The sequence below is a fragment of the Notolepis coatsorum genome, assembly GCF_963971535.1.
Source record: "Notolepis coatsorum genome assembly, chromosome: 6".
NCBI lineage: Eukaryota > Metazoa > Chordata > Actinopteri > Aulopiformes > Paralepididae > Notolepis > Notolepis coatsorum.
This window is the reverse complement of record NC_140170.1, coordinates 64,982,349-65,008,611: the sequence shown is the minus strand read 5'-3', so window position 1 is coordinate 65,008,611 and position 26,263 is coordinate 64,982,349. Positions and strand designations below refer to the sequence as shown.

At 41.2% G+C, this 26,263-nt stretch overlaps 1 protein-coding gene across 1 annotated transcript in view; it reads right to left on the bottom strand.

Annotated features, from left to right (window-relative positions):
* suox (sulfite oxidase) overlaps positions 1-25,829 on the bottom strand; it is a 32,617-nt gene extending 6,788 nt beyond the window's left edge. The window contains exons 1-4 of the mRNA XM_084316206.1: positions 25,701-25,829; positions 19,628-19,698; positions 6,798-6,978; positions 3,205-3,471 (exon numbers count right to left, since the gene is read on the bottom strand). Of these exons, the coding sequence (XP_084172332.1) occupies positions 3,205-3,471; positions 6,798-6,978; positions 19,628-19,686 (507 nt within the window). The 5' untranslated portion in view covers positions 19,687-19,698; positions 25,701-25,829. The remainder of the gene's footprint in view (positions 1-3,204; positions 3,472-6,797; positions 6,979-19,627; positions 19,699-25,700) is intronic.
* Between the last annotated feature and the right edge of the window lie 434 nt (positions 25,830-26,263).

Below are 26,263 nucleotides of genomic sequence, written 5' to 3'. Positions count from 1 at the left end.
CTTCCTCAGGCGCCTAAGGAAGTTCCAAGTAAGTCAGAAGATCCTTAAGAACTTCTACTCATGCACAATAGAGAGCATCCTGACTGGCAATATCACCTCCTGGTTTGGGAATAGCACCGCACAAGACCGCAGCAGACTACAGAGAGTGGCCCGTTCAGCCGAACGCACAATTGGAGGGGGGCTTCCCACTCTCCAGAACATTTACAACAAGCGGTGCATGGGTAAGGCTAAGATAATTATCAAAGACTCCAGCCACCCAAACAACTGCCTCTTTGAACTGCTGCGGTCAGGCAAGCGATACCGGAGTCTCATGGCAAGCACAGAAAGACTCAGAAGAAGCTTCTATCCCCAGGCCATCAGGTTGCTCAACGAACAATAACACTATGCAACAACCATCAAAAGCACTCACAGCACAGACATCCACACGCACACACTCACTTTAAACAAACAACTCACTGCAGCACCCACTCTACACACTTTAGAACACCTAAACACACTTTATATGTATTGGCAAAGAATTTGCACTACAACCCATACCTCAGTACACCTTACTGTAAATTGTACCTAAATTGTACCTCATCCCATTTCTGCTTTGCACTATATAGTATATTGTAATTAGTATATTGTATAGTATATTGTATGGTAACTTAGTTACTTCTACTCTGCATTGAACATTGTACATATGTACATACTGAACACTTGTGTCTACGTACGTGACTTCTATTTTATACTTGCTATACTTATTTTATTTTATACTTATCCTTTTGTCTAGCACAGTCTCTGGAGTGTAACAGAAAGAAGCATTTTGTATAAAAGTATTCTGTACTTCTGTATGACAACTAATAAAGAAACTTGAACTTGAAACTTGAACTTTAAGCAAGTGCCCAGCTTGCAATGTCATCTAGATTTTCCAGTGCAACCACCACAATGGGATTTGTAGGGCTGTCTTAAATACTTCGAAGCTTCGTTCGATGGGCATGGGATTCGAATATGAAAATAAAATTCGATTATTAACACTTTGATTGCCTAAGGTTAAATTCATGATATACCATCCGTTGCCAGCTCTATTTAACATGGAGAAGTTCCCCTTCTTTGCAGGGCTATAACTTTTTAAATTCTATTGCTAGATTGCCATTATTAGGGCCCATTCAAGGTCCTATATGTATTGTTCATGGTGTAGCAACGTTAAACTTTTTCATTCACATATTCATACTAAAATATGGTCTAAAGTATAAGTATGTTTTCATCTCTTTCTGCAGCTTTCTCCAGAACGTGATTTATAGCCCCAAATGCATTATATTGATGATGAAATACAGTTTGGTAGGAATCTGTGCAAGATCAAAAATTTCAATTGGACGTACTTCTAGAATTTACTACACGTCATCTGATGTTGACCGGATGGGCGAGGGGGCGTTTATAATTCCGTGGGCAACGTTATACCATTCATCTAATGTGGGTCATATGTTCATCATAGCAGTTAGTAAAGAACACGTTAGAATTAGGGCTGTCAGTTTATCGCGTTAATTAGATTAATTAATTACACAGCAAATTATCGCGCTATGAAAATTAACTCAAAATTAATTACATTTTTTTTTTTTTTTTTTTTTTTATAATTTTTTTTTTTTTTATCTCATTCATTCCATAAGAACGTAGAATACACATTACAGACTTTTTTTTATATGGTCCATTTGCATGTTCTTGGTATCTGATTCTAGGGACATCTATGGATCTCAGGGAATGTATTCCCAGTGTCAGAAATACTGTGTCTGTTACTAGGCTTGAGTAAATTGTAATGAACCAAATGAGAATATCAATAAAAAAAAATTGTAATCTTTGACTGTGAATAACACTATGCTCAAATTGACCAGACCTGAAAAATCTAAGCAAATTAATAGATGGAAGATGATTAAACAGAAGGTTTTGTAGATACAGTACTGAATTCTGCCATCCGGACACATGCAATTTGAAATATGATTATAGAATATAGAATATCATGCATAAAATGGTTATGCGATTAAAATGCGATTAATTAGATTAATTAATTACAAATCCTGTAATTAATTAGATTAATTTTTTTAATCGCCTGACAGCACTAGTTAGAATATAACGCTAAAACTCACCCCAGTCTCCTCGGGCCGTTGGGCGATCAGCGTGGAGTAGACAGTTTTCAATTATGGGATGTCGAAATACCGGATCTATTTCCAGGTTGTATAATAGTATATACGTCCAAATCATGTTGTTTTTTCTAGTTATTTCCACCGATCGATGTTCACTGTGTCTGAGTCTCTCTAACATTAGCGAGTGCCCGGACCACATATGGAGTGAGTCCTGCCGGGTTAAAGGTTGACATCCGGTTTTTCGATCTGCCGATCGGCCACCAGATGGCGCTCTTGAACCGCTAGAGGATTGAGAGGAGATCAGAACTGTGTGTCAAGGCTGCAGAGGGGAAATATGATTCCGATCACAGATTTTTGAAATATTGATATCAAAGACGAGTTCCGGCGTCCTCGGCAACTTGAGCATGGCGGGGAATGACGAGTTCCGGCGTTTTCGGCAGTTAAAGTGTTAAAAGAAATATATATATATATATATATATGATTTTTTTTAATTTCTTTTTTGCTAAATCAACTCTGCCTCTCTTTGTTAATTACAACAAGCAATGCTGTTTGTTATTTAAGATGAGGTCGGACTCGGCACTGACAGATTTGTGTTCATTGTGCTGCTTTTATAAAGCCTCAAATGACGGCTTACAATATTTCATGAAAGCAAAGTGTTTTGTTTGTCTAAGATTTAAAAAGGTTTAAACTTTACAGCACTGACAAAGTTGAACAAAGTGCTGTACACGTCCCACAACATAATAATCTCGGCCCCGAAGCTTCGAATTCCAAAAAAGAATTCGAAGGTCAGCCCTAGGGATTTGTATGTGAACTTCTTAACCTGATGCAAAACAAACGGTAAAACACAAGGTCAATAGTGCAATATTACAATTGAACTACTACGACAGATAAAACAAAACTTGAACTTGAACGCGAGTACTCCAAACAAACTTGTGGCCAGGGTTCAGTACTCCAGACAAACAACCCTGGCTCGTGGCCAGGGTTCAGTACTCCAGACAAACAACCCTGGCTCGTGCCCAGGGTTCATTTGAGTTGACCATGTCCTGTGTTTCAGTTACTGATTACTAGCTATGGAGAATGCCCTCACCTTGTACTCTGAGAGGATGTCCAGCACGTGGTTCTGGCTGTGGACAGCATACAGCGCCCAGAAGGGCTCCAGGGCACCGCCGGCAGCCAGCAAGATCTTGTCTCCTCCGGGGTGCATAGCCACAAAGTCAGTGATGTCATAGACACCGCCTTTGTAGGTGACCCAGATGCCCGCCTCCATGGTGCGGTGCTTGGTGACCTCATCCTGGCTGTAGATCCGCACAGAGGGCTGCTGGCCTACAGTCTGCACTGTGGCTGCTCGCTCGGCCTGCAAGGGAGAACAGACACAGGGCGTGATTCATCAAAAAGGACAGCTTGAGCTTTGATTTAATCAAATATTTATTATTTAAAAAAAACTAGAGGTGGGCATAGATTAATTCTTTTAATCTAGATTAATCTATCTGCAATCCTGGAGTTAATCTAGATTAAAGGCAGCACTTAATTTGCATTGGCAAGAGTTTCTCATTCTATATCACGGCACGAAAAAGAAATAAAAAAAATTATAAGAGGCCCGTCCTTTATTTGAATACCCTCCACTATTAGAGGATTTACGGTACATCAGCTAATGTAATTGGCTCCCAAACCCAATTTTGAGAATAGATTAACGGCGGTAATTATTTTATCGCCCGATAAGAGTCCGCCGTTAACTTAGCCCGGTAAACGGCCAGGCCTTATAAAAAACGTACATACATTTACATTTTGTCATTTAACTGATGCTTTTTATCCAAAGCAACTTACAGATTGTGAACAACAAGTCAGCAGGAGGAGGGGTACCTCTCTGGCAGCTAAGGGTCAGTGGCGTTGTTCATCAAACAAGTGTTCAAGTGTTGAACTTTAGTGCATATTAGCATGATAGGTAGTAGTATAAGTATAGTAGCATAGTAGTAAAGGTAAATAGTAAAAAGACAGTAAGAAGGTTGGTTATATTTATATATACACACCCTTGTACAATAATTGTATATTATTTTCCATTGAATTTGTCCGATTTGCACCGATTTGAGACGAAGCTAAATACATTTTCGGACTAATGATTCTATCATGAAAATGTGATAGTGAGGTCCAAGAGATTACAGTAAAGATACAGTAATAAAGAGGAATAATCACACAAAGGCTATTTAAAAAACAGGGACATGTAGTTGCATCTTTTGGGATCTGTAAATGTATCAACATGATTCCAACCATCATACTCCAAAACATTTGTTGAACATAATCCAAGATCATAAGGGTCTTATTCGTGAAAATACATTTCAAAACATTTCTAGCTATTTTTGCATCCCTAAATGGGTAGTGATAAAGTAGTAATAAAACAAACTATTAAGAGTACAAATTATTCTGAACATTACATTTACCTAAAAAACATCCATCAGGGAAAAAGCAAGCGGTACATACAGTATATCCAGCCTGATCCATCATGAATGGTAATCTATCTGACAAGACACACTTGTTGGGTTTGATATTATGTCTAAATGTCACTTTGCTTGTACATTTCTCTATTGTATATTGTCAAACAATGATCGTTTCAGGAATCTAATCAAATAATAATATGATTAGCTGCATAATTATGGATCAGACATGAATATTTAACCGTATTTAAAATCAGCAGTATGTTTGTTCTCTGTCTGGCATTTTGCCATCTGCCACATAATAGAAGGTTATCTCTGAGCGCTATGACACAATATGTTTTGTGAAAACAAAGGCTGTGTATATGTACAATCACGGTACAGTGGTTAGGCCTGTGCATGGTAGTGGGCTATGAATGTCATATCTGACTGCAGCCTTATCTACAGCAGGCAGCTTCTCTCACACACAGACACTGGCCTTCTGACCTCTCTCTCCTGGACTACAAGCATAATATCAGGATCTCACCATCTCCTCCCTTGAATAGCATGCTGTATCTGCCTTTAGTCCATTCAATCCCACCACTGTTATTCTCTATCGCTCTCCAGATCCCCTCCAACACTTTCCAGGCGGGCTGGACATGCTTTCAAGCTCCTCCCCAGAGGATGGCACCCCACTGGTGCTAATGGGTGACTTCAAACTACCTGACCCTTCCCAGCCTGCCACAGTGGTCTCTCTCTTACAATCCTTCGACCCCCACTGTCATGCCTCCCACCCACAAAGCCAGCAGCTCCCTGGACCTCATATTCTCCTGTGACTCCAGCATAATCAACACCACAGCAACTCCCCTCCATGTATCAGACAACTTTTATTTTTATCCTTTTCACTAACTCCTATGGTAAACCACAAACCACCCACTCCAACTCCTCGGACAACTGTGATTTTATATGTCTGCACTTTATGTGCTCATTTCATGTTACACTGCACTATTGCACTATTTTACTCTGTTTATTCTATCTATCTATCTCTCTTTCTATTATTGTCTATTTTTAAAACTGAATCAAACCATAAACAAGGTGGCCTGTTGGGATGTTAGATCCTAATGTGAAAAAAAATATATAGTATGTCTGCACTTTATGTGCTCATTTTATGCCTGTCTTTTTTCTGTTGTGAAGCACTTTGAGCTGCAGTTTCTGTATGAAAGGTGCTATACAAATAAAGTTTATTATTATTATTATTATTATTATTATTATTATTATTATTATTATTATTATTATTATTATTATTATTATTATCCTGTGTGCAACCTTTGAGTGAGACTTTCTCTGTTCTCCCCTTAGATACGGCAACCTCCTTCGACCAGCTCTGACTCCTCGCCAGGAAGCCTGCCAGCCGTTCCCCACCCAGACCATGGCTGCCCGGTGCAGTTAGAGAAGAAAGATGGAGCCTAAGAGCTGCAAGTGCAAAAGGACACGCCTCGAGTCGCTGGTGACATCACTACTGATCATGAAAGAATATTTTTATAAAGAATGTTCCATGTTCTGTTCTAATATTATATTCCATTACTTTTCCTGATGTTTTAGGTTTTTGCCGTGGTATCATTTTAGAATCGGTATCGTGATACTTGGGCTGGTATCGGTATCAAAGTCAAAATGTTGGTATTGTGACAACACTAGTATGTTGATGTTCACATACTGTACAGTGTAGTGAAGGCAAACAACCATGCTTGTGGCCAGGGTTCAGTACTCCAGGCGTTGCAGGGCCAAGGCTAAGAGAATAGTCAAAGACTCTAGTCACCCAAACAACTGCCTCTTTGCACTGCTGCGGTCAGGCAAGCGCTACCGGAGTCTCATGGCCAGTACAGACAGACTCAAAAGGAGCTTCTATCCCCAGGCCATCAGGATGCTCAATCTGGACTCTATGCAGCACTAACTCATCTATTCTACATTCACTGCACACAACATCCACATGTACACACTCACTTTAACATTCACTTTAAACACTACACCATATTTCATCTTATTTATTACTAAAGATTTGAACTACCTCCCTACCTAACTTTCCCATTTCGTTTTTTTTGCATTTTGTACAATTTTGTATATTATATATTTTGTATAGTGTCTGGTCTTTATTCTTTTTACTGTATGAAGCACAATTACAGGAGGGTCATACAGAACCAAGCATTTCACTATAGTGTACATGTACCTTATATGTGACAAATAAAACCAAACTTGAGGCATCATGTCTTGCTCTCACCTGGCTGTAGTAGAGGCCATAGGCCAGTACAGCTCCTGTTCCAGCCAGCAGGCCCGCGAGCGCGTGTCTCCATGTGGGATGGTGGAGACCCTGGTGATGGTCCCTGGATCTCTGGTCACTGCTGCTGCTGCCCCAGAGACGCACTGCACAGGTGGACAGAGGAGGGGCCAGCCGTAGATGACTAGGAAAACACAAAGACGACGGGTCACTGAGGTGAGGTGTGATGCAGAGCAAGCCAACGGGTTAATCCTGTGAAGCGGTTGTTCCATCCGAGAATAGCTGGTATACAGACGGTTTCAACATAAAACTTCTAAATGGACAGTGTATAGGGTAACGGTGATGATGATGAAAGGCTCAACAAAGTTATTGCGTATTGGAGCGGTATTAAACTACTTTAATAAATAAAAATAAATAAATTATAATAATTTTCTTCATTGAAAATGTTTGTGGGTAAATGCTAAATACTGTTAATCAGACGAGCATTAAAGGAGGCAGTATGGAGTCCATAAAGATGATGGGTTACCCTCTGTTACCCTGTTACCCTCTGTCCATCAACTCTTGTTTAGTCGCCTCCAGAATTATTGCCCCCCTTAAATCAACACCCTTGAACAAGTAATGAAGTCCTCAAATACCTCTATGTTTGTTGTTTGGCAAACATCACTGTAGATTCAATATAACGGCATGAAATTACAACCCATCTAGATCGTGGCACTCATGGTGGATTCCTTTTGATACACTCGCCAAGCCTTTACTGAAGCCCCCTGGATATGAATTAGGGAACAACTGAACCGGTCGCTCTGCCCACCACGGCTTGAGGCGCGTGCACTTTGCTACTGTAGTGTGTACGTATAGAGTGCTTTTGTTTGTAATAAATCACTTGTGGAGTGTGTATAGAGTGCTTTTGTTTGTAGAACAAATCTAATGGTCCGTTCTCACCTACAGTAGCAGCGCGACTGCATTCAATTAATTTCCGATGTAGAGGAGCGTATGCAGCCACGAGGTACTACATGCGCTGCTAGACTTGGCTGCTTTGGGTGAAAACGGACCATAACCCGCGTAGAGGAAACCAAAGCCTTGAGGTTGTTGTTCATAGCGCACTATATGCAGCCCAATGCAGTTCTCAATGGCTTGTTATTTCTGTGCATAACGTCAATATTTCCTCTCGTCGTCACTTCGGCAACAAGGTAACACCAAATCTTGAGCGGACACGAGGCAGAAATGTCAAAGGATGATCCAACACGCCCACTTCTAAATCTACACAGAGGGATGCACCTCCAGATGAAGGTTACTCAACTGTAACTACTGCCTAGTGCCTACCACACCGGAGTGAAATGGCTCCCTGTCCGTTTCAGGATTCATTTTAAGATCCTGATGTTTGTGTTTAAGATTCTAAACGGTCCGGCCCCTCAGTACCTAATTGAACTTCTCCATGTTCACACACCAGCTGGAGCACTGAAAATGGGGGACCCTGATGTAAACAAGACGAAAGTCTTTCTCTGGTCTGCATCCCCTTAACAATTGTGTGTATTGAGCTGTACTGTATTCTACCCATTCTGATCTGTTAATACAATTTTGTTGGGTAGGAGGGGTGGGTGGGGAACACTGTACAACTGTACAAGCAAAACTGTACATTGGAATATTGACAAAACCATACTTCGTCATTTACTGTACATTGGAGGGGGTTGGGTTAGGACATTTACAGGGGCCAGTTTCGAATTGCAGTCTCCCGTAGGTGAGTGGTTTTGAAAGTGGGTAGTGATTCACATTCCTGCAATGTGGCATAATTGCAAAACGTGTTTAGTCCCTTGTTTGAGCCAAATCTGGGTTTAACATGATTTGTGGAACTCCCTCTGGTGTTGTGATCGTGGTATTCACTGACCTTTGGGAAGTATTTTGACATGTACATGGGTACCTTGGTTGTGTAGTGTATCTTGTAGACCAGGCCCATTGCAAGTTGCTGTACTCTGTCGTCTACTCTAAGCCATCCTAGGTTGTCAAAGTGGGCAGGGGTGAGGTGGGTTCTAGGAGTAAGGTCAAGCAGTAGTCTGACCCGTTTGTTTTGAGATGTTTGTAATTTTATTTTTAGCGCCTTTGAGGTGCTTTGGTACCATGAGGTGCAAGCTAGGGCTGACCTTCGAATTTTTTTTGGCAATCGAAGCTTCGGGGCCGAGCTTCGATTTTAATTCGAAGCTTCGAATTAAAAAAAATATATATTTTTTTATATATATATATATATATATATATATTTTTTTTTTTTTATCTTATGTTGTGGGACTTGTACAGCACTTTGGTAAACTTTGTTGTTTTTAAATGTGCTCTATAAATAAAGTGGATTGGATTAATGAATTAAGTAGCCCCTTCACAACACAGTGTGATTTAATTCAAGGTGGAACACACTGTAGCACCCACTCCACACACTTTATATTTATTGATGAAGGATTGCACTACAACCCGTACACCTTACTGTAAATTGTACCTAAATTGTACCTCATCCCATTTCTGCTTTGCACTATATAGTACTGTACATTAGTACACTGCATAGTATTGTATATTATATGGTAACTCAGAACATTGTACATATGTCTATACCGAACACTGTGACCTCATTTTCTTCTTCTAAATTACATGCTATACTATGTTATTTGATACTATCTTGTCTAGCACAGTCTCTGGAGCGTAACAGTAAGAAGCATTTTGTATGAAAGTATTCTGTACTTCTGTATGACAACTATTAAAGAAACTTGAAACTTGTTGTCGTTTGAACAACTTCAGATTTCATGGGAACTACCAATCCCCCAAATCAAGAATGTTTAAGATGAATGAAGTAAGATTTTGATTATTTGAAATATGGCCTGTGTAGACTAAACTATGCACAGAATTATGTCAGTCTACAAGGTCCGGATTCTACATGGTCCGGCAATGTAGACCTTGTAGACTCCACTACAGACCAATTATCAGTGAATGTTCATGCATTTTTAAGAAGGGCTACTTCCACAAAAAAACAAAGAACTCACCAAAACATCTCAGTAGCACCTTATCTAAATGTTCTATTTCATATATGGAGATTCATATTTATTTATGTATTGCATGCATTTCTACATTTTATTTCCTATTTTGTTTATTCATCCCAGTATCTTTCTTTCTTATGTGTGGAATTCTACAAGGCATTTACATTCACATTTACATTTAGTCATTTAGCTGACGCTTTTATCCAAAGCGACTTACAAGTTCTGTACGACAGGTCATCAGGAAGGATACAACTCTATCAGCTGAGTAACAATATTCATCAAAGTGTTGCGTGTTACAGTGTAGGTTAGTTTATTAGGACAAGTGCATGACAGTAAGGTTAGTTAGGGTTAGATATTTTTTATTTTATTTTTTAAATTTTATTTCAGATAATGGTTGAAGAAGTGAGTCTTTAGTCGACGGCGAAAGATTGGATGGGATTCGGCTGTCCTAACTGGGGTGGGTAGTTCATTCCACCATTGTGGGGCAAGGACTGAGAATAGGCGTGTAGGTGGTGTATATGTGTTTGAGGATGATATCCTTCAAACAGGCAATAGTGATGATATAATTTGGGCAGTGCTGATCTGGGTTACTTTCCTCCAGTGTATTTGTCCCCCGGCCCCACCCAATGGCCCCATGCACACACACACACAGAAAAAAAAAAAAAAAAAAAAAAAAAAATTGAAGAAATCTTTTTTTTTTTTTTTTTACTTCGATTATTTTTTTTTTTTTCGAAGCTTGTGCCATCGAACGAAGCTTCGAAGCTTCGAAGTATTTAAGACAGCCCTAGTGCAAGCATAGTCATAGTCAGTGGTGCAGTCGTAATATGGGAACTGGTAACACGCCACGCACGCGCGCCGGACCGCCGGTACGTGCATGCGCACAGAACAGATTTTTTATTTTATTTTTTTTTTAAATAGCGAAGCTGAAAAAGGTAGCAGGAACATTAGAACAGAGAACATTAGAACATATACAATTAGTCAACTGAATGCTTTGTATCTTGTTTGCTAATTCAGGTTAAAGACAGCCGATTTAACCAGCATATTAACACTTTGGCTGCCATGAAACGTCTTTAGACGTCATTGCCGGCCATGCTCAAGTTACCGGAGGACGCTGTACAGCGTCCTTATATCAATATTTCAAAAATCTGCGATCGGATTCATATGTCCCCTCCGCTGGCCTGAGATCCACCAGCAGGACCCACTGAGCTCTCTGGCGGTTCAGGAGCGCCATCTGGTGGCCGATCGGCGCAATCGCTTAACAGGATGTGCCATAGAGGTTGTGCTAGACGTCCGTATTACTTCCGGGCACTCGCTATAGGTCCCGGGACTCTGGCTCGTCACGCTACACAGGGATCGATTGCCAATAACTCGATAAACAACATGATTTGGACGTATATACCATTATACAAGCTGGAGATGGACCGGGTAAATTTACATCCCATAATGATAAGATTTCTACTCTACGATGATCGCCCAACGGCGCGCGGAGACTGGGGTGAGTTTTAGCGTGTAACGTTACCGTCTTCGATACTAACTGCTATTATCAACATTTGACCCACATTAGATGATTGGTATAACGCTGCCCACGGAATTATAAACGCCCCCTAGCCCATCCGGTCAACATCAGATGACGTGTAGTAACTTCTAGAAGTACGTCTAGTTGGAATTTTTTATATCGCGCTGATTGCCATAAAACTGTATTGCATCATCAATATAATGCATTTGGGGCTATAGATCACGTTCTGGAGAAAGCTGCAGAAAGAGATGAAAACATACTTATACATTAGACCATACTTTACTATGAATATGTGAATGAAAAAGTTTAACGTTGCTACACAATGAACAATACATATAGGACTTTGAATGGGCCCTAATAATGGCAATGTAGCAATAGAATTTAAAAAGTTATAGCCATGCAAAGAAGGGGTACTTCTCCATAGACAAATAGAGCCGGCAACCTATGGTATATCATGAATTTAACCCAAGGCAACCAAAGTGTTAAGAGAGCAAGACTGTCTATCTGGTGTATGTTATGATGAATTGAAAATGGGGGACCCTGATGTAAACAAGACGAAAGTCTTGGTCTGCATCCCCTTAACAATTGTATGCATGTATTGAGCTGTACTGTACTGTACCCGGGCATTGGAGGTCGTGCAGGTATAGCGAAACTAAGTTTGCTTTGGATAAGCTGATTCTGAAGCTGCAACTTTCTTCTCTTGGGGAGCGGCGGTGGCATCGTTGGTTCAGGTTGCGTTGCAGGTAGGAACATGATACTGTTGTCAAATGATCTGTTTATATCGGTTTGTATTTGCGAGCGGGGGCGTGGTTGAAGACGCGCTTTTGTTATGGGTGACCGGGTGTACTCAAATGATCTGTTTATATCTGTTTGTATTTGCGGGCGGGGGCGTGGTTGAAGACGCGCTTTTGTTATGGGTGGCCACTGGCCGGGTACTTAGCGCACAACGAATGGATAGAGCGCATCTTTGTGCGCGCGTACTTCTGCCTCAGTGATCATCTAGTAACACGGCGTGTAACCGCGTGTGACCACGACTGCACCACTGGTCGTAGTACCCTTGAATGAGTGCTCCTGCCAGTCTTCAGGGTATTCTTGTTTACCAGAGAGGAGATTCGGTACAAGAATCAAGTTCGTTGGTTGACTTTTTTTTATTACATTGGATGCCATTTTATTACATAGGTGACCAAGCCTTTGGGGTGGCTACAGATCTGCTCCAACCCTAGAGATCTTTAAGTCTTTGTTAAAGACTCACCTCTTCTAACTGGCTTTCATTCATGTTGAGCCGTACATCCGTGTTTCTATTCTGACTGTGCATTTTATATTGTATTTTTATTGTTAAATATGTAGTGCTCTTTGCAGTACTATTTCTGTTTGTGTAAATTGTGCATCGTGTGGTGTCTTTTAAAATGTTTGTATTAGTATTGTATTTAAATTGCTTTTGTACTTTGTATTGTGCTGCACTTTGGTTGACCTCAGTTGTTTTTAAATTGTGGTATATATCGGTCTAAGCGCTCGTCACCAACGCGTGAGACACTGGTATCGAATCCGGCTGTCAGTGTTGCCTCCGGCTTGGGCCGGCCGTCATACTGACTCAATTGGCAGAGTCAGCGGGAGGGGAGTCGATGGGTGGTAATCTGGTCGTTGTAAACAGCGACTCCTACAGGTCGGTCAGGGCGCCTGCACAGCAAGGACAGGAGATGTCGAGGGTAGTGTGAGCCTCCCACATGTTACACCTCACCAATGAGAGTCCGCGCTGGCAGGTGAAAAAGAAGTGGCTGGCTGACTCTGCATGTATCGGAGGGGACATGCGATAGATTCTTCAACCCTCCCTACGACCGACCAGTGGGGGGCACATGCGAGTAACGATCAAGACAGGGGAGGGGGGAATTGGCACGACTAAATTGGGATGGGAGAAAAACAGAAAAAGAAGGAGAAAAAGTGGATCAAAAAAGAAATTGTGCTATATAAATAAATATGATCTTAGGGCGGCTAGGTGGTGCAGTGGGCAAGGCGCTCACCACCAATGCAAAACCAAATTTATTGTTTGGTTCCTGTTGGTTGTCAGTTAAGGCCATGGGTAGGTAGGGAATTTATTTAATTTAATTTTTTCCCACATGGAAAAGGATAGGGAATTTCTTTATTTAATTAAATGTTCACGACAACATGGATGCATGTATTCTGCCAGCATGTTTAATATCCATAATACTAAAAGGTTAAAATACAAAGACACTGTACTACAAAAGTACAATGTACAAAAGGTAGTAGTATTAAAAATGCCACCCCTAAATACTACTCACTAAATATCCTGACGTCAGAGAGCTGTGCAAATATTGTGAAATGCTTGCTTTTTATATATTCTCATTATTGACATGGACTGCACTTTTTGACTTTGTTAAAAATATATATATATATTTAAAAAAAAAATTAACTTGGGTAATAAATTTGGGTCGCACCTAAATCGGCAGGGTCGGTCGGCAACCGGAACCAAACCATTTATTTTGCATGGTCCTATATTTATCTCAACTGGTTTAGCTGCCAGAAAGATAACCCGTGTTTAACAAACACTTTGATACTGCATTGCGTCTTTGATAGTAGCTTCTTGACATCGTGTCTCGTATCCTTCCGCAATGCTTCCTGTAACCTCCTCAATAAAACAGCACTATAGTAATAAAACAGAGATAGCCGGCGTAATTCAGAAGCTCCTTGATAACGAAAACAACTTGAACCGAGACGGACCTTCGCTAGAGAGGTCAAGTGGCAATATGCTTTTATGATGCTTTAACCCGCAGCACCGCACGGCAACACTGCATCCATTGCCATCATGAGAATCGAACCCTTAACCTTGCCTGTGCCATGCTCTACCCATTGAGTTACTTACTAGAGGGAGCTCCACAAATCATGTTAAAGCCAGATTCGGCTCAAACAAGGGACTAAACACGTTTCGCAATTATGCCACATCAATGTGGAACGCCCTACCCAAAGCTGTAAAGGAATGTGAATCACTACCCACTTTCAAAAACACTCAAAAAACACCTACGGGAGACTGCAATTCGAAACTGGCCCCTGTAAATGTCCTAACCCAACCCCCTCCAATGTACAGTAAATGACCAAACACAACCCCCCCCCCCCCCCAATGTACAGTAAAAATTACCAAGTATGGTCTTGTCAATATTCCAATGTACAGTTTTGCTTGTACAGTTGTACAGTGTCCCCCACCCACCCGTCCTACCCTTTCTCTGGTCTGCATCCCCTTAACAATTGTATGTATTGAGCTGTACCGTACTGTACCCATTCTGCAATCTGTTAATAAAGTTTTCAATCAATCAATCAAACTACACAGAAAGAAGTCACAAAGCCTCTCAAATTGGAGAGTACTGACCTAGAATCTGTTTGAGTGAGAAGATCATGGGGACATGTGTTCCTGGTCACTGACCCTAGATCAGCACCTCCAGGGAAGCTTTGTGAATCTGGGCCCAAATGGTCTTTGTTGCAAACACCAGCTTTTTTTTTTTTAAATGTAAACCTTTGACCTGATGGTACTTAGATTAACCATTAAAACCAATTCGATGCCAACCATGAGCGGAAGCCAACGTCACGTATATAAAACAGATTTGTTGCACGATAAGAGATAAGATGTTTCAAGGAAGTTTGTAAAACTTAATTTTCATTTATTTAAAACGGGAAGCATACAAACTGTAATGGTCATTAAAACAGCTTTGAGCCCTACTCAGCAAGAACGCTGCTTTTCAGAGGGTTCCTGCCCTGCAGCAAAAAGAAAAAACATAGGGGTTAAAAAGAGGACATTTAAAATGATAGATATTCAAAGTGATAGATATTTAAAGTTTTGCTTGTACAGAAGTATCACCCCACCCAAATAATTATAAACCCCTCCCCGTCCCCCTCCACTGACTAGGGTTGGGCACCGAGAACCGGTTCCCTAACTTCCGGTTCCGGAACTGTTAAGAAGATGTTTGAATTTCGATTCTTAAAAAAAAAAAATATATATATATATATATATATATATATATATATATATATATTTTTTTTTTTTTTTTTTTTTTTTATAAATTAATTTGTTAATTAATACCCTAGTTAGAGTACAGCAACCAAATTAAACTGTATCAAGTCAACTGACAATGTGAATAGTATGAAAAAAATAAAGGATTTTTCAAATAAATTTTTTCTCCTGCGAAATAAGCTGTGACCTGTTTTGACCTGCACCTCAAAGAATCGGAATCGAGAATCGTTTAGAACAGGAATCGAAATGGAGAATCGGAATCTGAATCGTTCAAATCCAAACGATGCCCAACCCTATTTACCACTGCCACTGCCACTACTACTACTACCACTACCACTACTAGGGGCTACTAGGGGCGACAGTGGCTCAGGAGGTAGAGCAGTTGTCTGGCAATCCGGAGGTTCCAAAAATATTTGTTACTTTGTTAATTAATACCCTAGTTACAGTACAGCAACCAAATTAAGAGTGTGTGTGTGTGTGTGTGTGTGTGCGTGCGTGCGTGCGTGAGTGAGTGAGAATAAAGTACAATTGCTTGCTGTGTGTGTGAGAGAGAGAGCACAGATTTCAACTTTATTTTCAATTCTAGTGAAGATAACATGTTTTTTTCTATTGGATGAAATGGTGCAGCGATAAAAACATTGTATTCAAATATTTAATTCAATAAAGCCTCAACAAAGAGTTGGAACAGCATATACAGAATATAGATGTGATGTCAGTCTGAATCAGAGCATTCTCTGCCTCATTGAATTCTGAATCATCAGATTCCAATGAACCCTCACATTCTGAAAATGGGAGTAGTCACCACTCACCAACTTCCCCATCTTCTCTAGTCACCCCCACACTTTCTATTTGTATTTGATTTGACCCATGAGTTCTCAGCAGAGCCCAGACAACTTCCCTTTTCCTATAAACTCTGCTAAAACTGAGTCACTATTGAGAACACGAGAGAGAGATTCAAAAGTAAAGATTATTAAAAAAAAAAAAAAATCTCCTGCGAAATAAGCTGTGACCTGTTTTGACCTGCACCTCAAAGAATCGGAATCGAGAATCGTTTAGAACAGGAATCGAAATGGAGAATCGGAATCAAATCCAAACGATGCCCAACCCTACCACTGACCTCCTCCATCACAGCTGTCTTCCATGTTTGTATCCACCGAGTGACTCCCGCCACACAATTGTGACGTAAAAGGGACATAAAAGTTGCATGAATTCTGACAAGACTGTTCACACTGAGGTTGCATTGCAAAAAAATCTAACTGTATCTATCTATCTATCTATCTATCTATCTATCTATCTATCTATCTATCTATCTATCTATCTATCAGGGGTGTAAAAAGTACCCAGAAATTATACTTAAGTGAAAGTATGGGTACCGTCTCAAAATCTGACTCAAGTAAAAGTCAAAGTATCTGGCTAAAAACACACTTGAGTAAAAGTAAAAAAGTCCTACTTTTAAATGTACTTAAGTACTAAAAAGTAAAAGTAAATTTTTTTTTGAAAGGGATAGACCAGGGGTCTCAAATTCATTCCATCGTGGGCCAAGTTTTCATTTTAACTATTCTTCTTCTTCTTCTTCTTTTCTATTTTTTGGCGGTTGGCAAACACTTTCGACGAGCATTACCGCCATCTACTGAAAAGGAGTGTGGATCTGGATGTCCTAAATCCTATAAAATAAACCTGTCGTTCTCAAAAAATAAAACAAACTCTCCATACACACTTCCCCAGAATTCCTTTGCAAAATATCAACTATTTTAAGCGCTATCTTTTCCCTCTTCAAATCCCTAATAAGACCTTTCCTCTGCCTTTGATACAATGCACACTGCTCTACCACATGTTCTACCGTTTCTAGACTAACCCTACACTCACATTGCCCATCAATATGCTTTTTTAACATAACTAACGTACTATTCAACCCTGTATGCCCCAACCTCATCCTTGTAAACACGTCCTCTTCTTGCTTGCTCCTACTAGTAGCCCTACTCCAACCCACCCTCTTCTGCACCCCATAAAACCATCTCCCTAACCTCTCATTATCCCACATGCCTCTCCATTTTTCCTTAGCCTTCATTTTGACTATACTCTGGATTTCAGCCTTACTAATCTGTACATTCATTGTAACTCCATCAAGTCCACAAGCTCCTTTGGCCAACTTGTCCGCAAACTCATTCCCTCGAACCCCTATATGGGCCGGCACCCACAAAAAGACCACCGTACTACCCGAACGCCTAAGTCTGTCCACCATCTGCACTATTTCCAGCACAATATCCATCCTTGACTGGGACACTACATTTTGTATACTCACCAACGACGACAATGAGTCTGACGCAATTAAAATTTCACCCTTAGGCCTATTCCCCTCTATCCACGACAACCCTATCATTATAGCTACTAATTCTGCCGTATACACTGCTAGACCGTCACTCAATCTCTCTTTTTTTGAAATGCCAAGACCTGGGATTGTAAATGCCGCCCCCACTCTGCCTGACTCCATTTTAGATGCATCTGTATAAACCACCAGTCTTCCACCATACTTTAACCCAATATAACCCTCCACCACACGGCTACTAATCTCCTCTCTCTCCTTCAACTCCACCAATTCTATATCAACAACAGGGGTCTCCATCAACCACAGAGGAACTACTGGGAAACAGACTGTCGGACACACACTCATCTCCAGAACGCCCATCTCCCTAGCTTTTGCCTCTATAACCCACCCAAAACTTTCTATCTGCACCTTCTCTCTTTCCTGACACTGCACTAATACACCTTTGCTAATATGATCCTCCTTATGACCCCTAAGATTGGCCCAATACACTAACCCCAACTGATCCCTTCTAATACTCAAGGGCATTTCTCCCATCTCCACCTGGAGTGCTGCAATTGGTGTAGTCGTCATAGCCCCACAACACAATCTCAACGCCTTACTCTGAATTACATCCAACTTACGTAAATGAGTTTTTGCTGCCGACCTATAAATAATACACCCATAATCAAATAACGATCTGATGAGACAAATATAGACTGTCCTCATAGCATCCCTACTGGCTCCCCAATCCAGCCCTCTCAAACACCTCATCACATTCAGTACTTTCTTGCATTTATCCACCATCTTACATATGTGCAAAGACCACGTTAACCTCTTATCAAACCACACACCAAGATACTTAAACTGCTCTACCCTTTCCAACATTTTATCCCCTATCGATATACTCAACTCTTGGGGAACACTCCTCCTTGAGAAAAATATTGTTTTTGTTTTGTCAATTGACAATCTAAAACCCCACTCAAGCGACCACCTTTTCACCTCATTTACTGCTTCTTGCATTTTACATACTATATAATTGAGATTCCTCCCCCTTTTCCATATAGCCCCATCATCCGTCATTTTAACTATACATTGCACCAGGTGAGTTAGTTGAAGAGGTGAGCCAATTAGTGAAATCATCAGCTGGTGTTTAGGCAAGGCTGGAATGAAACCAAGCATACACTCTGCCCACAATGGAATGTGTTCTGCGATAGACAATGCTGAAGACAGACAGAAGACAGAATACTAGAGTACCCTGAATAATATCACAATATTAACCACAGCATAATGCGGATCTGACTGTCTATTCTTCTGATAGCAGGTGTTTAATCAAAGATCCCTGCTTTCTAGTGTTGCACAAGGACCAATCAGCATGGGTATGGGCGGGTTCATTTTCCATTGATGGGGATTTGATTGGCTGTTTACCTGCGGTCGCAGGATTAATAACGTTAACGTTAGTTCGGCCAGATAAACAATTAAAATATACTAATTAAATGGTTGGACCTGTGAGATTTGTACTTTGTACTTTGTAGGTCTGCATTTTAAATGTAAGGAGTAAAAAGTATGTATTTTTTCTCTGAAATGTAATGGAGTAAAAGTACAAAGTATACAAACCTAATAATACTCGAGTAAAGTACAAATCCCCCAAAACAGTACTTAAGTATTGTAACGAAGTACAATTACTCAAGTACTTTACACCCCTGCTATCTATCTATCTAGGACCACATATCAAAGTGCCCCCAAATCAGAATTGAAAAGATCAGATACCATGCGATTTGTGCTGTTCATTTCACTGTCATGAGAAATCTGATCAGATTGGAGTCACTTTCACCTGCAGTGTGAACGCCACAATGCCTCATCATCCAAACCAGTGACTGCAGACCTGCTGCCCCTCCTCTCCACTTAGTGTTTTATGAGGGATAATGACTCAAAGAAACAAAGCCGCGTGGACGTTATGACCCGGTAGCTCATCGTGTACTGTACCTCTGAGTCCGGACAGGTGCTACTCTAGCCAGGCTTTGGCAGTGTCTGAGAAGCTGCATTGCATTGGTGTTCTGAGGAGAAATCAAGCAGAATATCAAATCAATCAATAAATCAATCTCTAGTAGTGCATAGCATAGTAGGAAAGCCTAGAACAATTAGCCTCAGCCTACTCTCCCTTTGAGGAATATCAAACTATATGGTAATAGGGGGCTCTGATGAGATATAAAGTGGCCTATGTTTTCAATCACACACAGGTATGTAGTTTGTCATTTATCCCTTTCACTAGTACCACACAACCAAAGGGTTACCCCTTTCACTGAGACAATACAGAAGGTTAACCATTTCCCTGGCACACGACAAAGCCGTTAACCATTTCACTTCAAGGTTAACCCTTTCACTACCACACTACAGACAGTTAACTGTCTGTAGTGTGGTAGTGAAAGGTTAACCTTCTGTAGTGTGGTAGTGAAAGGGCTAATGAGCTTTCTCTGAGCAGCCCATTTCGGCCAAAGTGGGGATTTTCGACTGCCAGTTTTGATGACGAGAATACCCAACGTGTGTCCTCAGGTCAGTCAGTGGGTTTGCTTGCGTTAACCTCTGGTAACCTTGTGCGCTCGTGACCGAGCCCATAGGCTCCCTGAGAACTAACACTCTAAGTCAACACTGTTATCACATATTTATTGGCCGATAGTGAGAGTTTAGGGGCGACTACGTATCGCCGGTGAGACAGTGGTATCTGTGCATCGCTACATAAAGTCAGAGCAGCCTGTAGCGTGTTACGTCACAGTTTAGGTTGCAAAGAGCAGGAATCCAATGTATGCTGTGTTGAATTAATAATAATAATTATATAATTAATGGATGTAAACATTTCCTTGCAAATAATCCTTATTTTTCAATATGGAAAGAAATGGGAAAAGATTTAACTAAAAGAACGTTTTCTAACAGAACTTTATTGAGAACATGTCTGTCTCACACAAATAAAACTGTTTTATGCTTAAAATAAGGACTATGTTATATATCCTAGACCTATATCAACGTGTCTTTAAAAAGAAAAAGAAAATAGGCATGTTCTATCAGAAAAAACTAAACAAACAACACAACACTGTTTTAACAGGTTATTTTGCGATTGTTACGAGGGATTCTATTGGTGCTTTCTGATTTTTATTAAAAGGGTTTGGCTGATATTACTAGGGGTGGAACGGTACGCATTCGAACCGCGTACCAAACAATACACACATGCCCCGAACCGTGGAGGTCGTACCGAACGAAATTTTTCAGTAAGTTCGGTCTTTGTGTGCCAAACATTATTAAAGGTAAACCTTTTTTTTTACCAAATAAATGAGAAGCATGTTTAAATCAGCAATGCCTCCCCTCTTGCTGTACGAAAATCTCTCCTAGCTCTAACCGTCACTGTCAAAATAATGTGCCTGATGTCAAATGGCCTCATTCTTTCAGTTTTTGCATGACTACGTCCTTGAGAATAACTGAAAAGTTGGTTTATTTTTAGGCTATATATCTATATTTTTTTTAAATAAAAAACAACGTATACCAAACCGAAAACCGTAATACGAACCGAACCGTCGATTTTGTGAACCGTTCCACATGTCTGTCTCACACAAATAATTTTTTTTTTTTTATCCACTTTTTCTCCCATTTTTTTCTATATTTTCTCCCATCCCAATTTCGTATCATCCAATTCAACCCTCCCCTGTCACGAACGCTGTTTCTTGCCTCCCACAAGCCGGCTGCAATGTGGACTAAGTCATACATAGCACAAGTCCCCTCCGGTACTTGAGGTAACAGCAGTCGCATCTTTTCACCTGCGCAGCTCGATCTCTCAGTGGCGAGGAGTAACGCGTGGGAGGCTCACGCTGCCCCCGACACTTCCTGATTCTACTGCGCAGGCGCACCAACCGACCTGTAGGAGTCGCTGTCCACAACGCCCGATCCCCACCCTTCAGTTTCCCTCCCCGTAATACGGCCAATGTGTATTACTGCGGACGACCAGCTAAACTGAAAACAATGTGGAGAGCTGGATTCGAACACGCGAGAACCCAGCGTCTCCACATTGGTGGCGAGTGTCTTGCCCACAAATAAAACTGTTTTTATGCTTAAAATAAGGACTATGTTACATATCCTAGACCTATATCAACGTGTCTTTAAAAAGAAAAAGAAAAAGAAAATAGGCATGTTCTATCAGAAAAAAACTAAAACAACACAACACTGTTTTAACAGGTTATTTTGCGATTGTTACGAGGGATTCTATTGGTGCCTTCTGATTTTTATTAAAAGGGTTTGGCTGATATTATGGAATGACTTGATGACATTGTTGATAACAATAACAGCCCAGCTGGTCATGATGATCTTTACAGCCAAGCCGTCTGGAACAGGGTTTTTCTACGTATCTCAGTCCCCCACAAAAGTCGACCAATCACAGCTTGCGCTGCTACTAGGGGTGGAACGGTACGCATTCGAACCGCGTACCAAACAATACACACATGCCCCGAACCGTGGAGGTCGTACCGAACGAAATTTTTCAGTCAGTTCGGTCTTTGTGTGCCAAACATTATTAAAGGTAAACCTTTTTTTTTTACCAAATAAATGAGAAGCATGTTTAAATCAGCAATGCCTCCCCTCTTGCTGTACGAAAATCTCACCTAGCTCTAACCGTCACTGTCAAAATAATGTGCCTGATGTCAAATGGCCTCATTCTTTCAGTTTTTGCATGACTACGTCCTTGAGAATAACTGAAAAGTTGGTTTATTTTTAGGCTATATATATTTTTTTTTAAATAAAAAACAACGTATACCAAACCGAAAACCGTAATACGAACCAAACCGTATTTTGTGAACCGTTCCACCCCTAGCTGCTACGCAACGCCAATCACACACTACATCAACACAGAGCTATCGCTAGCCATGTGGTTTAAGCCATGAGTGCTTTGCTGCTATAAGAAATAAACATGCAAAAGAAAGCCATGCTATAGAATTTACAATGAATTGAACGTTTTATGCCTTGTCTCCACTAGCCAGGGTTTAGCTGTGCTGTGGCCTTGTCTCCACTAGCCAGGGTTTAGCTGTGCTGTGGCCTTGTCTCCACTAGCCAGGGTTTAGCTGTGCTGTGGCCTTGTCTCCACTAGCCAGGGTTTAGCTGTGCTGTGGCCTTGTCTCCACTAGCCAGGGTTTAGCTGTGCTGTGGCCTTGTCTCCACTAGCCAGGGTTTAGCTGTGCTGTGGCCTTGTCTCCACTAGCCAGGGTTTAGCTGTGCTGTGGCCTTGTCTCCACTAGCCAGGGTTTAGCTGTGCTGTGGCCTTGTCTCCACTAGCCAGGGTTTAGCTGTGCTGTGGCCTTGTCTCCACTAGCCAGGGTTTAGCTGTGCTGTGGCCTTGTCTCCACTAGCCAGGGTTTAGGTGTGCTGTGGTCTTGTCTCCACTAGCCAGGGTTTAGCTGTGCTGTGGCCTTGTCTCCACTAGCCAGGGTTTAGCTGTGCTGTGGCCTTGTCTCCACTAGCCAGGGTTTAGCTGTGCTGTGGCCTTGTCTCCACTAGCCAGGGTTTAGCTGTGCTGTGGCCTTGTCTCCACTAGCCAGGGTTTAGCTGTGCTGTGCCTGTTGCCTTGTCTCCACTAGCCAGGGTTTAGCTGTGCTGTGCCTGTTGCCTTGTCTCCACTAGCCAGGGTTTAGCCGTGCTGTGGCCTTGTCTCCACTAGCCAGGGTTTAGCCGTGCTGTGGCCTTGTCTCCACTAGCCAGGGTTTAGCCGTGCTTTGGCCTTGTCTCCACTAACCAGGGTTTAGCCGTGCTGTGGCCTTGTCTCCACTAGCCAGGGTTTAGCCGTGCTGTGGCCTTGTCTCCACTAGCCAGGGTTTAGCTGTGCTGTGCCTGTTGCCTTGTCTCCACTAGCCAGGGTTTAGCTGTGCTGTGGCCTTGTCTCCACTAGCCAGGGTTTTAGGTGTGCTGTGGTCTGGTCTCCACTAGCCAGGGTTTAGCTGTGCTGTGGCCTGTCTGGCACAAAGTTAGCCCCAGCCAGGCTGAACATAGCTAATGGAGACAAGGCATGTGTGGTCAAAACCAAAGTGCAACTTTGTCCACGTGTTTCTCTGTGGCACGGATCCAACTCTCTTGGCATGACTCACTCAACTAGTGTGTACCCCCCTTCACTGCCAACAGATGTTGCTTCCTGCTTCAATAACCAATAGGATTCAGCCTCGCCCTCTACTACTCCTCCTCCTCTGACCAATCAGGGGTCTGGCTATGTGATAACTCTGTCTAAAACATGGCCTCAGGAATATTGATACCAGACACCCAATACATGGCAGTCTTAAGATAGTCACTAAAAGGAGTCTTAAGACAACTGTTATAAAGCAGTCAGTCGCAAACCAATTTTCACGTTGCTTAGTAACCAAGACCGGGACAGGTCTGTGATAAGTCACCCATTCAAGTGATTTATTATCAACCTAATCTAAATCATAGAAGTGACACAGACAGTGGCTCAGGAGGTAAATCGGTCTGGGAAGCGTGTCAAAGTGTCCTTGAGTGAAGGTATATAAAAGCACTATATAAACTCTGTCCATTACCATTCATCATGAAACCGCTGTCTACCTCTGACAAAAGACATTAAGCCCAGCGTCGAAGGAACCCAAAGAAACTATTTACAAATGCATCTCAGACAAATCGTGGCAGTGCTTCTTAGATTAGATTCAAATGTATTGTCATTATACAGCACAAGTACAGTACAACAAAAAGAGGTTTGGCATCCAACCAAATGTAACAGTAAAGTGCAAATGTACAGGTGGTTGAACTGGACATAAATTATATAAATCAGTACTACTAGTATTAGTACTACTAACCTATATTTACGTCTTTTTACTATTACCCTGCCCAATCCCATACCCCACTCCCCCATGCAATGCTGCTATGACACCTGGATTTCCCAAGGAATATCTTATCTTATCCTATATACAATGCATAGCATGCATAGCATACAGTATAGCATTGCATACAGGATACAGTAACAGACCGTTGAGGATGTGCACGGGTTACATTAAGGTGAACCAGGATGACCTGTTTGGATGTCAGAGTTATTTGGGTCACTTGCCAATACACGGAGTGGCTGGACAATTTGTGTTTTTGTTGGTGTAACCACCAGTAGGCTACCACCACCACGTTGAAGGGGAACTACTCCCATTTTCTAAATGTTATTATTCCTATGGTCTAAGACGGCGCAAAGATATTAGTAAATATTAACAACTCTCTCCCAAATACAAAAACTAGAGAGTGTGATGTCATCAAGTGTAAAGTGTGGAACTGGTCAATAGACAATGCATTTGGAAAGATGTTATATGTGACACTAGAGCACAGGAGAATGTTCCGACTATGTGGGTGCATTTTCAGTTTCAGAACAGAGAATACTACTATAGAATAAAGCTCATTTAACAAATAACAACAACTCAAACAAACATTATTTCTGTGGGTCCACAAAATCGTTGTCTATGGAGCAGTTCCTGACTTTATATACTTGATGACATCTCAAGTTTGAGTCTTACTTAACTCTCGTTTCTGGCTTTATGAGAGAGTCAGTCAATCAATCAATCAATAGGTCACGTTCACGAAAATATAGATTGAACTTTCCTGGTACATGGAAATAACATTATCCGAATTCGTAATTTAGGTGGTGCGTTTATCGTAACGTTATTATGAAATAAATATCATTAGTTAGCCATGTTACGTGAACTTAATTATTTGATCATGCATAATGTGGCGTCTAATTATTATCAGCAGCTATACCCCCCCCCTCGTGAACATGTGTTGGATCACCTGCAACTCGCAACTGTCATTAAATGAGTTAGTTACAGTTTGACACAATTAGCTTATGCATAATAATAATAATAATCATACTTAGCTAATGTTAGCGCGTCTGCTAAGTCTGGCTAACGGTAGCAAACAAGCTAATAGCTAATCCAGCTACACTAAACACACGGTACAGGTTGTGTACAGTTATGTCTCACTGCAACTAGTTACAGTACGAAATGTCAATTTCAGTTTCAGCAATCAGATAAAAGCAAGCTCCGTTACTCACCTCTGCTTTGACAGAGCCTTGGTTATTATTGAGTGTAGTTGTAGTTCTTCTTCTGTAGTTAGTTGTTTACATAGAGATGCTCCACAGAGAAGAACGAGCTGACGATACTGCAGCACAACGCAACTGTCTGTCAGCAGCACAGAGCACCAAGGTTGTGACTAGTTGTTTACTGTAGTAGCGCCGTTTTGGGGCCAATACTCTGCCCTTCATTGCCCCCTGGTTTAAAAGGTGCACATGACCACGCCTTATTAGGAAATATAGTGATGATGACACCGTCCACTAGAAATGAATTAGCCTTTGTAACTGATGGGTACAATTCCCTGACTGTATTAATCAAGTATTAGTATCATTAAACTACTACCGTCTTATGTACATTACTGGCCAATACCGTACACAGGTATATGATGAGAACTTCTCCACAATAACACGGTTTCCACACAAATACTCGTTTAGAATATTTATTACATCAAATAGTATTACATTACATTACTTAGTTGCGCTTATAAGGCAAAGCGAATGTGCATAGGCAAATCAATAGTGAATATTAGTAATTATCTCTGGTA